Source organism: Vipera ursinii, assembly GCF_947247035.1.
Source record: "Vipera ursinii genome assembly, chromosome: 9".
Taxonomy (NCBI): domain Eukaryota; kingdom Metazoa; phylum Chordata; class Lepidosauria; order Squamata; family Viperidae; genus Vipera; species Vipera ursinii.
Genome location: NC_139523.1, coordinates 8,883,864 through 8,898,889, shown reverse-complemented (window position 1 = coordinate 8,898,889; position 15,026 = coordinate 8,883,864). Strand labels below are relative to the sequence as shown.

The 15,026-nt window shown below is 40.9% G+C and overlaps 1 protein-coding gene across 1 annotated transcript; it reads right to left on the bottom strand.

Moving 5' to 3' along the window:
- Positions 1-419: 419 nt before the first annotated feature.
- TEKT2 (tektin 2) lies at positions 420-14,232 on the bottom strand (the record flags this gene model as incomplete). The annotated part of the gene is made up of 9 exons (XM_083368929.1): positions 420-661; positions 2,023-2,102; positions 2,961-3,104; positions 5,059-5,166; positions 7,987-8,101; positions 9,467-9,610; positions 9,739-9,944; positions 11,337-11,462; positions 14,077-14,232. The coding sequence occupies 9 exons, from the start codon at positions 14,230-14,232 to the stop codon at positions 448-450; spliced, it is 1,293 nt and encodes a 430-aa protein (XP_083225055.1). The 3' UTR covers positions 420-447.
- Between the last annotated feature and the right edge of the window lie 794 nt (positions 14,233-15,026).

Here is a 15,026-nt window from a genome sequence, read left to right as displayed (position 1 = left end):
GCTTTCTTGCAAACAAACCCATCACAAAATTTGGAGACTGAAATACTTCAGTATCCTACTTAAATAGACAAAATTAACCTCATCTTTCGAAGGGAGAGAAAACTCTTAAATGGGATGGAAATTCAGGAGTTCCCTCTTACAGATTTTTCCCCCAGCACCTGGCACTAATGAAATGGCTAGCCTTGCACAAGTTGAAGCAAGCTTGTCAGAAATCTCAAGTAGCATGAAAAACCACTCATGAAACACCTCTAGCCAAGGGCAGCCTTTTTAATTAGTCATCTATTTTTAAGCAATATTTCAAAGCTGTGAGAATCAAATAAAGAACAAATACACAACTCTGGGAAGGGGCAAGGAGAAGATGACTTGAGCCATTCTAATCCAAGGCAGACAGTAGCCTGGCTTGGCTGGAGGTCAGTCCTGGAAAGGCCTACGGTGTTCTTAGTTATCCTAGGCCAGCTCCAGTTGCCGGCTTTTGAGAGGTGAGAGAGTACGGTTGGTTGTGCGGTTGAAAGTGTCAACTTCTGGCACAAATTTCTCAGCCGGAACCATCAGCTTTCGCCTGCCATCCATACACTTGTTATCTAGCACCAGAGAGTTCATCTTGTAGGAAATATCTGTCTGGATGCGGTACAGGTGCTTATAGAGGGCATCCAAAGCATCCCTGCAAAAAATGAAAAGGAGATGGTTACACCTACACACAACTTCCTGCCATGCTCAGAAGGAAATGCACAAAATCTGCACTAATATCCTTAACTATATCACAGTTGAAAAATGAAGTGGAAATAAAATCCAAATCCCCCAATCTCACTGACTTATTTTATATAATCTAGTCTGCTTTGCGGCCTTTAGCCTCCTCACTTCCCCTTGTGGAGCTTTGGCCCTCTGGTTAAAACCTGAATCCTCTAAACCACCAAATCACTTTGAAGACACAACATAAATTTATTAAGCACACAAATAATTACAGTGTAGATCAAGCTCCCAGGAAAGCATTGGCAGTCCTGAGCAAAAACAGAACCACAGCTTACATACCTTTATCCTACTACATTACAAAAACGAGACAAAGAAAAAATCAGATGTGGTATAAATTATAGCATGTCATAAGCCAAATCCCAAAATTAAGTCCCCCCCTGTGTGGAAGTTAAAGCCAAAGCATTATTTAATTGGCTTTGAATTGATACCATTATAGATCTGTCATGACTCCAGTTCGGCTGATGTTTCAATCATTCTCCCAGACCTTATACAATCTTCTTATTATGGCCCTAAAATTGAATTTACAACTATGTAAACAATAGGGCTTGTGTGTGTTTTTAAAGCGTGTTGCATTTTAACACATGCAAATGTCTTAAAACTCATCAAGTTAATCATACTTACCATATGGACTTGTGGATAAGCCCATGCATGGATAAGCTGACACTTGACTTTTAACCAAAATACCGTTAAAAATGCACCACCGACAGATAATACGATCCTCAACATTTTCATATGTTTTAATTTTCACCATTGGCTTATCTGCAGGTGGGGCATTTTTCACGGTATTTTGGTTAAAAATTCAAAGTTTGGCTTATGCGTGAATGGGTGTATCCACAGGATTTATGTATTTATTTGGTTCCTTTGAGTCATTTTTTTATTCCTCATGACTGTTTAGACTAGAGTTCCCCAACCTTTCGGGATTGGTGGCTCAGAGCGGGGGAGGGAGGAAAAGAAGGGATGGTTTGGGGGGAGGAAAATGGATGCACGTACCCAAACACCCATTGTTTGCACAAATGGGGCTGTGAACATCTGCAATGCTCGCGTGAGTGGGGCTGTGCTCATGCACACACCGGCCAGCCACTCATGGGGCACGTGGCCCATAGGTTAGGGACCCCTGGCCTAGACAAGTCCTTGCAAATATTTTGGCAAGATTTCAGAAGTGGCTCGCCATTGCCTCCTTTCTCGGGATGAGAGAGAGTGACTGGCCCAAGGTCACCCAGCTGGCTTTGTGCCTAAAGTGGAACTAGAACTAAAACACACTCTACAACTTACTGTGATTGTGCCAGTTTTTGCTTTAATGCAGCTATTGTGCCTTCTAGTTGATGAAGTTCATCTGTTAATCCATGTTGAGCCTAGAGTTAAGGAGAAAGTAATCAAGCAATTCAGGATTCAGAAAATAGGCCAGACTGATCAGAAAAGTACCATTCTTTCCATGTTGCCACCTCTGCTATAAAGAATTATGTTCTGCCTTCTTCACCCTAAACTGCAGTCGTAAGTCTTTTTCGTGGCAGTCATTAAGTGAGCATAGCTGTCGTCAAGCAAACTTATTTATTTGAATGGATGTTTTTTCCCCGGAAACAGGCAAAAATGCCAATTGCAAAACATGGTCATGTGACCACAGAACACCATGACCAGTTGGAAAGCTAACCCACCTGACATGCAGTCACATAGCCACGATGGGTGGGACAGCGTGAACACTTACAATGGCCAAGGTTGCTTCATGGGCCACAAAGTACCTGTTCCATGGCTGTTGTAACTTGTTGTAAAACAACCGATTGTTAAGTGAGGATTACCTGTACAGACAACAGTCACCCTCAGTCTTCTTGCATCTAAATTAAGTGGATGCTAGGATTCACCCAAACTAGAGTACTCCACAAAAGCCCTGTGAAATATATGGCATCTACATCTCTGTGAAGTCCTTGGTGCTCTCTGAGCCGGGTTGTTTTATTGCAGACGTTTCATTACCAAACTAGGTAACATCATCAGTGCATATCAAGAAAACCACCAAGGGCACATCAGGAAAACCACCAAGCTCAGAGAACACCAAAGACCCCACAGTTCAACCCTGAGCTACAAATAGTCTCTTCTATCGGTATCTACATCTCTTTCGTGGAAATGTCGTCCTGACTTTATACATAAGCAGAGACTCAGTGCAACTGTTATTTCTGATCCCCACCGTTCCCTTCTAGCCTTATAAAAACATTCTGTACCTGGTCACGGCAAAGCTCCATATTGGGACGGTAAGTCCGAGTCTCCAGGCGAGTGTGAACCAATTTCAGACTGGCTATTTTCCTTTGGAGATCTTCCTCCAGACGTCTAATGTCCTCCTCCATTTCAGCAATTTCTTCCAATGTCTGGAAGGGATACAATTATGGTTTGTTTTCAGAAACACCAGGCAGAAAACGTAGAAAGCCTGGCTGACCAATTCCTTAGTATTTTTCCTGGGGATTCAAAAATAATGCCAACTCCATGTAAAAGGCAGGCATAGGAATGGGGTTAAAGCTCATTCCAGGATGAATTTTGCACACAGAAGCTCCTAGACCAAGAAAGATTTGGGGCAGACCTCAGGAGAAACTAATGCTACATATATAAACACAAGCAGTGTGAAGCTCTTCCTAAGGCAATCTTCTTCATTAGTGTCTTCCATAGGCATAGACTTCAAGTCCCAGAATTCTCAGCAATGGCTGCGGTGGCTGGGGAATTCTGGGAGTTGATGTTCACACTTCTGGAGGATGCCCATTTTTAAGAAGGAAATGTGGAGTATCTTCTGATGTTCTGTCAGTAAAAGCAGTCAATGCAAGGATAAGCCGCACTACTCAAAGTTACTATGTGAAGCCACTGGGGAAGTTCTTTATATCACTTTTATTTTTTAGCTAGCGATGAGTGATATCAAACGAGGAGAGACATGGAAGTTATGATGATGTTGGCAGGGGAGCAACTGAGCAAGGAACAAAAGTCCACAAGAATTAATTTAGCTTTGCTCAGCCGCTTTTGAGTTCTTGTTTATAATTTTATTATTTCATTCATTTGATGATTTTTTTAAAAAAAATTCATGTTCACACTGAGACCTCTACTTACCAAAGAGATCACTGAATTAACCCTTTTTTATATTTGCACAATGTTTTGAATCTTAAGTCCTCATAACTTGCTAACCCAGGGCTCCTCAATCCCCAGGCCGCAGCCCAGTCCCCATTCAGAACCGGGCCGCAGAAGTGGCGGGCGAGGACACGTGCATGCAGGTTCACTTGTGCAAGCAGTGGGCGAGCATGTGTGTGCACGCTTGCCTGCTGTTCACGCTGAATCATCTCCTCTCCCCCCCCCCCGCCTGCCAGTTCACAAAGCCAGAAAGGTTGGGGACCACTGTGTTACCCACCCTGTCTAAACCAGAAGACTAGATCTTTGAAACTTCCTTTTCCTAGGAGTTGTCTCTGGTTTGGCACACTCTGACCCCATCTCTTGCTTTGGACTACCACCTTGGTAACACCTGTTGCCACCAACATAGGTCCTTCTGACATATCCAGCATAGCCAGCCTTGCTGATTCAGGAATTCTGGGAGTTGAAGCCCACAAGTCATAAAAGAGCCAAGGTTGCCTACTCCTGCTTTAGCTTATCTTCAGGTGACCCAAGTACAGGTAATCCTTGACTTACGACCGTTTATTTAATGATGGCCGAAAGTTATGACAGCCTTGGCAAACCCCTGCTCAAAAAAAACCCACCCTCACACCATCCCCGCAGTTACAAGATCACAATCTGAGCACTGGGCAACAAGGCCGCATTTACAATGCTTGCAGTTTCTTGCCATCATGATTTGCAATTGTCCAGGCTTCCAACAAGCCAGAAAAACTCGATTCACTTAACAAACCACGTGATTCGCTTACTGACTATGGTAAAAATGGTCACAAAATTGGGTCCGGTCACGTGATGACTCATTTAACAAAAGTATCACTTAGCAACTTTCAGTCATAACTGTGGTCGTAAATCAAGGACTGCCTGTTAATTCTTTAATTCTGTGTTCTTTGGGGAAGGGAATGCGTAAATCAAGACGAATCTGTTCCCTTCATGTTGAAAAGAAGGACCAGAAGGGCATCAGTTTCCCAAATTCAACTTCCCTCTTTCCTGCATTATTCTCACAAGAAGGGAGAGGAGGCATTATGGGAAGTCCTGAGAATTAACAATACTCTGTTTAGTCCCCTGGGCATCTCTCTGAAATTAATCCATGTTACCAGCCGGAGAAAACCTCAGCTGGACCCAAATTCAATCTATACGCGCAAACCCTGAAATGAACTCTAACTCTAGCTGAAGACTAACGTTCTTTTCTTGCCATCTCAGCTCATCAAGAGCTTTTTCCAGGTCATGGATCCTCTTCCGGAAAGCAAATTCGGTAGCCACACGTTGAGCTTCTAACTCATTGTCAGTCTAGAAAGGAAAAACTCAAGTCAAAAGAATAGACAGAGAAACTGCAATTAAAGAAGTGTGAGATTCTTCTCCTTCTAGGGCTAACAGCCATTTCGCTTGTCCGCAGGGGTCTCCATCGGACATGGTCAGAAATTCAAGATGGAATTCGCAATGATGCAACTGAAATGCCACCTATTTTTATGTAATACACATTAGAAATGGGTGGACCTTATTTTGCACCATTACAGCTGCCATTGTGAGGTTTGTTTGTTTTTCCTACCATACACGATGGACATGCTTGCTTGTCTCTTTGTTTCTTTGAGTCAATACGTTTTGCAGGTTTATACATTTAATTTCAAGTGTTTAAAGGGCATACCAGTTTTGGGAAATAAATTTGGCTGACAAGAACTGGCTGAAGTCATTCAATATACTGAAATTTCAACCCGGGCTTTCACATCTAAATTAAGCATTATATGTCCTGAATGCACATATCACTATACCTACCACTGTTGTTTTTTTTAAAGCATTGACTGCCAGAATTATGCTACATCCATTTAACAATGGGGGGAAATTCAGAAAGAAACACACACACACACACACACACACACACACAATGTAATTTGTCATTTTCTGGATTCTTTCTCAAGCCATAGAACAAGTACACAAACAATAACATGTATGTATATTATTTATTTGATTTAGATCCTACATTTTCCCCCACAACAATAACCTTGTGAGGTAGGTTAGGCTGAGAAAGAGTGACTGGCCCAAAGTCTTTCAGTTTCAATTATTATCCATTTATTATCAAAATCAGACATCAAGAACAGGTTAAAAACAAAATCCTCCTTATTCCCAAATAGTATACTATAAGACAATGCATCTCTGTAGCATTTTGTCTGAAATTTTCAGACAGGTTTCTCTAATGCCCCTCTTATAACTCTCTTATTCTGTTTCTTTTATAGGTGAATCCCAAATATATAATTTAATGCTGTCCATTTAAGGGACAAAGTTGCCTATGAAATGAAATGAAAGAAAAGGGTCTTTCTATATCCTAAATTTTAGACACTGCTCCTATTACCTGGCATATTACATAGATTCATTGCCATAATTCCATAGTAACTTCTAATGTAACAGTAGTTTTAGTGGTTGAAGCTCGGAGACAGAGGAAATAGTCCGTATATTATTTGAATGCCAACCGGACTGGGGGGAGGGGAGGGGAGAGAGAGATAGATCTTAGATTGCAGGTTAGATTGGTGTTTCTCAAGCTTGGCAACTTTAAGATGCGTAACTTCAACTCATGCTGGCTGGAGTATTCTGGGAGTTGAATTCCACACATCTTAAAGTAGTCAAGCTTGATAAATACTGTATTACAGGGCTTTTCAACCAGTGGTACGGGTACCACCTGTGGTACATTGGCACCTGGCAGGTGGTACGCGACCATCCTAGAAAAGTGGTAGCGGGGGAGGGGAATGAGCTGAACCGGTGGCAGCACTGCACAAGCCCAAGTGAGAGACAGGTGGAGCTGCAGGGCTGTCAGGGCTCAGTGGAAGCACCAGGATCAGCACCACTTTCCAGCTGATTGGTGTTTCAGGGCTGTCAGGGCTCACTGGAAGTGCCAGGATCAGTGCCAGGCTATAGCTGGAGCTCGGCGCTGATCCCGGTACGTCTGCTGAGCCCAGAAAAAGCATTGATCAGCTGGAATGTTGCAGCATCCCCAGGGTCTTGTGATTTACATTCAGATGCTTGGCAACTGATTCATTTTTATGACAGTCACAGTGTCCCAGAGTCCTGTGAAGTGACCAAAACCTGCTGCAACCACCCAGCAGATGGGGAGGGGGGGAATAAAAACCAAACACCACCCCCTGCTGCCAATCCTCAACAGAAATGCTCACAACAGTGTAAACCTTGGACAGGAGGAAGAGCGCCACTGGGCGGGCAGGCAGGTGTCTTGCTCGGCTGTGGCTTGGGGGGCACTTTTTTCAGTGCCATTGTAACTTTGAACTGTCAGTTAGCGAACTGTTGTAAGTTGAGGACTACCTGTACATCACTTTTTTCCTTTTTGGGGGGCGGTCATCAAGTTTTTGACACCTTGCTAGGCAACTGGTGGTACTTGTATGTTGCCATATCCTAAAAGTGGTACAACGGGTGAAAAGGTTGAAAAGCCCTGCTGTATTAGACAAAAAAAAATTGGGAATCCATATATACAAACAACATACAGATAGTCCTCAGCTTACAATCATTCATTTATTGACCATTCAAAGTTACAACAGCACTGAAAAAAGTGACTTGCAATTGGTCCTCACATTTGCAAGCATTCTAGCGTGATCAAAAATTTGCACACCGGCACCAGCATGTATTTACAATGGTTGCAGCACCATTTGTGACCTTCCTGGCTGGCTTCAGGCAAGGAAATTCAATGAGAGAAACCAGATTTGCTTAACAATCGAGTGATGCACTTAACAACCAAGGGATTCAATTAACAACTGTGGCCAAAAAAAAGCTGTAAAAATCAAGTGCTTTGCTTAGCAATGGAAATTCTAATTCTAATCCCAGTTGTGGGATGTCTACCTGTATTTCATGTCTAATCAGAACCCAAATGTTACCTAAACAAAACAATACTAGATCTGCAGGTATGGATCTGATTGGGCTAAATTGCAGCGGGGAAGAAACAAAAATATGATTTGTATTTTCTTTTAGTTCCGCCTTTTACTCTACTTTGCTATACATGGTCTTATTGTTGTTCTATATTTTGTATTCTGATATGGCTTAGTTGCTGTTGTTGTTATTATTATTTTGAAACAATTAGCTTGCTGTCATTTAGCCAGAAGCAAAACAATTGACCTGTGCAATGGTGAGAGCGACGGCCTCTCTCAACTCTGTGGATGCTTTCATTTCTGTCTCTGCCCGATCCGTGTTGTATTGACTGAACTGGTCCCACTGCTCTGGTGTGATTGTTCTACAAAAGCCAAAAACATGTTCCATTGGTTTGGTTATTTAATTCGAATCCATGCCACTTTCAAACAGACACCCTCTTTCCCTCACTCAGTCTTCCCAAGATTCGACATATAGGTGAAAGAAAGAGTGCCCATGTGCAAAATCAGCACAACATGTCGGAAGGGGGTAAAACTCGCCATGGCCAACTACCCGTGGGACCTCTCACCACGGCCAACTTGCTGCGGACAAACCCTTTGCAGGACAATTTGACAAATACGAAAGTTACTTCAATGTTGATGGCACCATGGCCAATCATAATAAAATAAAATTGATCCAGAAATACAAGAATTACAATAATTTCGATGAAAACTTAAGTCATCAGCATTAAAAGTAACTGAATGAAATGATGAATACAGTGTTGAACTGACCCACAGGGAGTCATCCCACTGCGAGTTGGCTGTGGCTAGTTATCCCATGGCAAGTTGGCTGCGCCGAATTGGTCATGATGCGTTGACTTAGACTCCAGCCACATAACGCCACTTCTTTGCAAGATTCACTAGCTCTGTGTCAGCTTCCAAGTGCCATTCAAGTTATCAGTTAGCATCTGTAAACCCTGACAAGGCACAGGACATGGCTTATTTCTGTGACTGCCTCTCATAATGTGGACAGCGACGGGGTCTCCTCCTGGCACCCAGATGGGGTGGCTTTTCAGTAGCAGTGCCAGACTTTGAATAATGTCTCTAATGCTCAGATAGCTCTGACTTAGCTGGCCTTAAAGCAAGTCTTAAACACATAACTATTTCCTCATTGTTTGGATACAGATGAGTAAGCTCTCAGTAGACAATAGGTTAAAAATAAGCCAGATCGTCTGTTATTGATTTGATTGTTGATTGTTGTTTTTATTTATGCCACTTGGAGTAAATTGCCCAAAGTTGCATTGTTTGAGTTGGATGACCACATAAATCCAAATACATAAATATATAACATTTGACTAGTTGGGAAAGTATGGGAAGTCTGTTGAACTGGAAACGGGGCAGACCTGGGTCCCATTGCAGTTTCCCGTCCAAATCCTATCAAAATGAAAAGAGTAGGCTAACACACTTTTTGTGGGCAACCTGCTTTCATGTATTCTCTGAGTTAGCCCATTTGACGTACCTTGGTAGAAAAAGTGTTGTCCTGGGGCGCACCATTTCATCTGATTAAAGGTTATGGGAATCAGAGTTTTAATAGTTTCAAAATAAGTAAATAAACTCCCAACTCTACATGATATCATCTAGACCAGGCATGTCAAACTCACAACATCATGTGACGTCGCGAGACATATCGGGACTGTTTTGCCATTGCCGGCAATGGGGTCCATCTCTCTTTTCTAGGCGTTTGATCTTACCCAATTGGCAACCGGGTAGGGTTGACTTTGTACGAAATATTGGGAGAGTTGACACTGAGTGAAAGACAGGTCTGGTCGATCTCCAGGGCTTCCTTCTTCCCTCGGTGATCGAAATTTAACTGCTGCCGGGCCTCCTGCAAGAGACTGAGAATGATAAACCAAGACTGCATTAGAGCAAAGACAGTCTTTGTCTTCATGAGACACAGTCCATGAACCTACCTTAAGATCCCCATCACGACGTTGTGCTTGCCCCTTTGAATCTTTGGACTCACCAAAGCTGCTCAAAAGCCTCACTGACTTTCTGCTGAAGGTCTCTCTTGGTGGCGTCAATCACTTCCACTTCCTTGTGCAGTTCATCCTCCACATGGTCCTTCACTACATCAATGGCTCGGCGGCTCTCACGGAGAGTAAGGTTTTCAATGGCCACATCTAACGGCAGGTTTTTAGCTTGGAGGGCACGTTCAGCTGCCTCCTTCATCTGAAGAGGGAGGTCAGAATAGATTAAGCAGGAGAAACAGCAGAAGCAAGCAGGAGACTAGCCAAAACAAGGGTGGAGAAAAACAGTAGGAGACAGCAGACTCATTCTGTGGAAATTGCTAAGCACATTGGTTTGTGCTTAAATTGTAAGCCGCCCTGAGTCTTCGGAGAAGGGCGGAATATAAATGGGATTAAAATAAAAATAAAATAAAATAAATTGTTTGCTGAGGCTCAGCTTACATGCATGGGCAGGTCTTACCAATTAATTCATTCAACGAATCAACGAATCTCAATATTAGGAGCAACATTCTAATGAAATGCATTGTGCACCATAGCAGCGTATCTTGATCTGTGTTTTTAAAATATTGGATTTGATATCCATCTCACTATCACTGATAGTTTACAGAGGAGCAGGCAGGAAAAAACTGTACTGCTCCCTCAAACCTAGGGAAGAGTCTTGCGGTCTTCTAAACTTTTTTGCTCCAGGATAAGAGGAAATGGAGGTGAGGGGGGGGGAAATAAAATCTAGACCTTCTGCCCACTGTGCAAAGTAATCCTGGAGCAGAAAACTTTGCAAAAGCAGAGAATATTTGTGGCTCAGGTTGAACTCTGGGGTCCTTGGTGCTCTCTGAGTGCATGGATGGAATTACCTGGTGGTGTAACGAAACCTCTGCAAGAAAACAAGCAAGGTCACAGAGCACCAAGATCTCCACAAAGAAGAGCTGAAGCAATGGACAATGAGGAATTTCTCACTTCCCTTTTCCACTTCCTCATGCACTGGGGATTCTGGTGGTCTAAAAATATATCCCATAAACAAGCAATAAGTATGTTCCTGGAAGAGGAAAGTCATGCTAACATTTGCATTGTTTGAAAGGTTTTATAACTCAGCAGTAGATGTTTTAATAAGGAGAAAGAAGAGAAGAAACATGGCATTAGAGGGGGGGGAAGTGTTCTAGAGAAGGAGTAGGGCAACAGTGGTACTTGAGACCCAACTTTATGGCCATTATAGGTCAACATCGTTGGTATAATCTCCTACCACTAGGGACCATGAAACACTTCAACACCATACTCTCATTTCTCTGATTTAACATTGGTTTTAGATTACGGACATAGCTCAAGACAAAATAATGTTCAACAATTTTGCACCACTTCATCCTTGCTGCTGCCCTTAGACTTTCCAAAAAAAAGTTAGTGCTAGCTCCAGTCCACCCCAAATCTTGCCTACCAGAAGTGTGCAAATGCTCTGAGCTTAAAGTGGCCACTCCCTATTCAGGAGGAATGCAGGATCTGGTTTGGTGTTGTGTCTTTAGAATGAACTGCAGAACATGCGAGATTTGCCACTAGTTTCCTGGAGAATGGGATGGGGTGAGGAAGACATGAGTCCATCACGTACCTGAGTCAAGCTATTTATTTCTGTGTCAATGTCGGCGAGGCACTTATCCAGAGTTTCTTTCCATCGATTGACAATGTCAAGACGCTCATTAAGACGAGTGCGGTTGTCATGCTCATCCCATTTTGTCTGGGGAAGGAAAAAAGAAGTCAAATCACTGAGATAGCTCAGTTCTTGAGAAAGTGATAGGATATAACCAAAGAAATGTATTAAATAGAGAAGGTGCCCTCTAAAGATAAAATGTCCTAGCTCAACACTAAAACGCTTGAAGATGACACTCCCTTAACGGTAGAGTTCTTAGCAAGCCTGCTTTCCTTGATCTTACAACACAGATGCAGCTTCAGCCCAACACAGGTTGGCCTTGGAGGTATGGAGACCTTGCCAACCAACTTTTAAACATGACAACCAGCCAAATTATCAGAAGATATTTGGCAGCTAGTGCCGCACCATAGCAGAGGTCTAGACACGTCCACAAATACCTGGATTGCATCTTCTAAATGGCCCTCAAGGCCCATGTAAAGTGGGTTGCCATAATCCACCATGAGATGACAAGAACAAGACTGATTGTCAGCAGAGCTTCCTGTTCCAGAAATGGCCACACTTGTGCAAAGGCTTTCATAACCATGGCACCCATCTGGTATTCAAACAAGATCCAAAATAACCCAGCGTGCAAGCCACGTCTGTTCACAGGAGCACAAGGGCATTCAGAAGCTGTTGGTTTCAGAATCAGAGTATGTTCTTGCTGAGATGAAACTCTTTTTCTCCTTCCAGACCCTAATGGTCTCCAAGCACCAAGACAGGATCTCAGTGTTTTGCTACTGGTAGCATTATCAGCTTCACTTCTGCATTTTCAATTCATTCATTCATTCATTCATTCATTCATTCATTCATTCATTCATTCATTCATTCATTCATGCACATTCTATAATCTCCCAGAATTTGAAATGGACACCTAACATTAGAACCATCATTAAAAAGGCAGACCAAAAAATGTTCTTCCTGTGTCAACTCAGAAAGTTCAGACTATCCAAGCATCTGCTGATACAGTTGTACAAGAGGAATTACTGAGTCTGTCATTTGTACCTCAATAACTGCCTGGCTTGGCGCAGCAACCAAACAGGACAGGTACAGACTTCAATGGATAGTTAGGACTGCAGAAAAAAACAAGCAACCAGTCTGCCTTCCATTGAAGACCTGTATAGTGCATGAATCAGAAAGAGGACTCAGAAGGTATCTACAGACACCCCCCACACACACATCCTGGACATAAAATGTTTCAACTCCTCCCCTCAGGATGCTGTTATAGAGCATTGCATGCTGAAACAACTAGACACAAAGATAGTTTTCCCCTTATGCCATCACTCTGCTAAACACCTAATTACCACAGTAATTATGTCTAAAGATATTTACCCATGTAGTATGGCTGCATTACTATTATCCTTCTAATCTTTTCTGCTACCTTCTCCTATTGGTATCTTATGATCATATTACTTTGTTGTGGTATATACACTGAGAGCTTCAGCACCGGAGACAAATTCTTTTTACACTTGGCCAATAAAGTATTCTATTCTATTCTATTCTATTCTATTCTATTCTATTCTATTCTATTCTATTCTATTCTATTCTATTCTATTCTATTCTATTCTATTCTATTCTATTATTCTATTCTATTCTATTCTATTATTCTATTCTATTCTATTCTATTATTCTATTCTATTCTATTATTCTATTCTATTCTATTCTATTATTCTATTCTATTCTATTCTATTCTATTCTATTCTATTCTATTCTATTCTATTCTATTCTATTCTATTCTATTCTATTCTATTCTTCTATTCTATTCTTCTATTCTATTCTATTATTCTATTCTATTCTATTCTATTCTATTCTATTCTATTCTATTCTATTCTTCTATTCTATTCTATTCTATTCTATTCTATTCTATTCTATTCTATTCTTCTATTCTATTCTTCTATTCTATTCTATTATTCTATTCTATTCTATTCTATTCTATTCTATTCTATTCTTCTATTCTATTCTATTCTATTCTATTCTATTCTATTCTATTCTATTCTATTCTATTCTATTCTTGTCTATTCTATTCTATTCTATTCTATTCTATTCTATTCTTCTATTCTATTCTATTATTCTATTCTATTCTATTCTATTTTATTCTATTTTATTCTATTCTATTCTATTCTATTATTCTATTCTATTCTATTATTCTATTCTATTCTATTCTATTCTATTCTATTCTATTCTATTCTATTATTCTATTCTATTCTATTCTATTATTCTATTCTATTCTATTCTATTCTATTCTATTATTCTATTCTATTCTATTATTCTATTCTATTCTATTCTATTCTATTCTATTCTATTCTATTCTATTCTATTCTATTCTTCTATTCTATTCTATTCTATTCTTCTATTCTATTATTCTATTCTATTCTATTCTATTCTATTCTATTCTATTCTATTCTATTCTATTCTTGTCTAGTCTAGTCTAGTCTAGTCTACTCCTCCATTCCATTCCATTCCATATTTTCTGTTCTGTTCTGCTCTGTTCTGTTCTCAATTTATATACTGCCCATCTCACAAATGAGTGACTTTGGCCAGCATATTCATTTCATGCACGTTTTCACAGATGCCCTGGAACAGTTACAGCATTGTTTCTCAACCTTAGCAAGTTGAAGACATGTGGACTTCAACTCCCAGAATTCCCCAGTCAGCATTTGCGCACCTGGTTATTTGTTTCATTGCGAAGGATCCGGGTTTCTTGCCTGATCTGGTGGGAAGCAAAGCGTTGGCGCTCAGCATTGGTCGAGAGGAGGTCAGAATTGGTATGCCAGTCTGGCAGTGTGAACCTCTGGCCTGGCTTCAAACTCAGAGTGGCCATGACTGTTTCCTGCTGCAAAAAAAAACAAAAACAAGAAAAGCATAAGCCATGGTTTATTTACATTGTGGTTTGTAGCTTTAGTTTGTTTAATAAACCCATCTTGCAAATGAGGAAACCCATCACTGTTTGTTGTCCTCCTGTTTCTCCTCCTCCTTCTTCCCGGTTCCTTGACAGGCATTATTAAAGGCATTATTAAATATTTCACATTAGGCAAATATGAAACCTTGTTTTTACAGACATGAAACTTGCCTGATTTAAGTACAGATGGGAAACTGGTGACGTGCCAATATTCTTCAATGTATCAGCTTAATGGCAAGCAGTATATTCAAGACAAAGCTGTTGTTAATCATCAGGTCAAATTTGGCATGCTCAGTTGGAATAATGGAAGAGAAATCTGTTTATTTTCTATATTTTGCAGTTCAGTTCTCTTATCAAAAGATCAGCAGATTAGTAAAAAAGAATGTCTAAACATGCATTAATTCAGGAATGCAGTATGCAAAACCAAAAGAAAAGTCTCTCTCTGTGTCTCTCTGTCTCTCTCTGTGTGTCTGTGTCTGTGGGTGTGTAGCTATGTGTGTGTGGAGAAAAGCAGGCAAAAAGCTACTGACACTGGGACAAAACATCATGCAAAATCAGGACAAAATGAATTTAAGGGACGCAAAATCACAAACTAAGAAAAAGTAAAATTCTCCAGAAAATGTAAAGGTAGTTCAAATTTACGTTGCAAAAACAAAACACAAAGGGTCATTTTATCATACTTAGTGGACTTCTAAAACAACCAGAAAACATAGAAA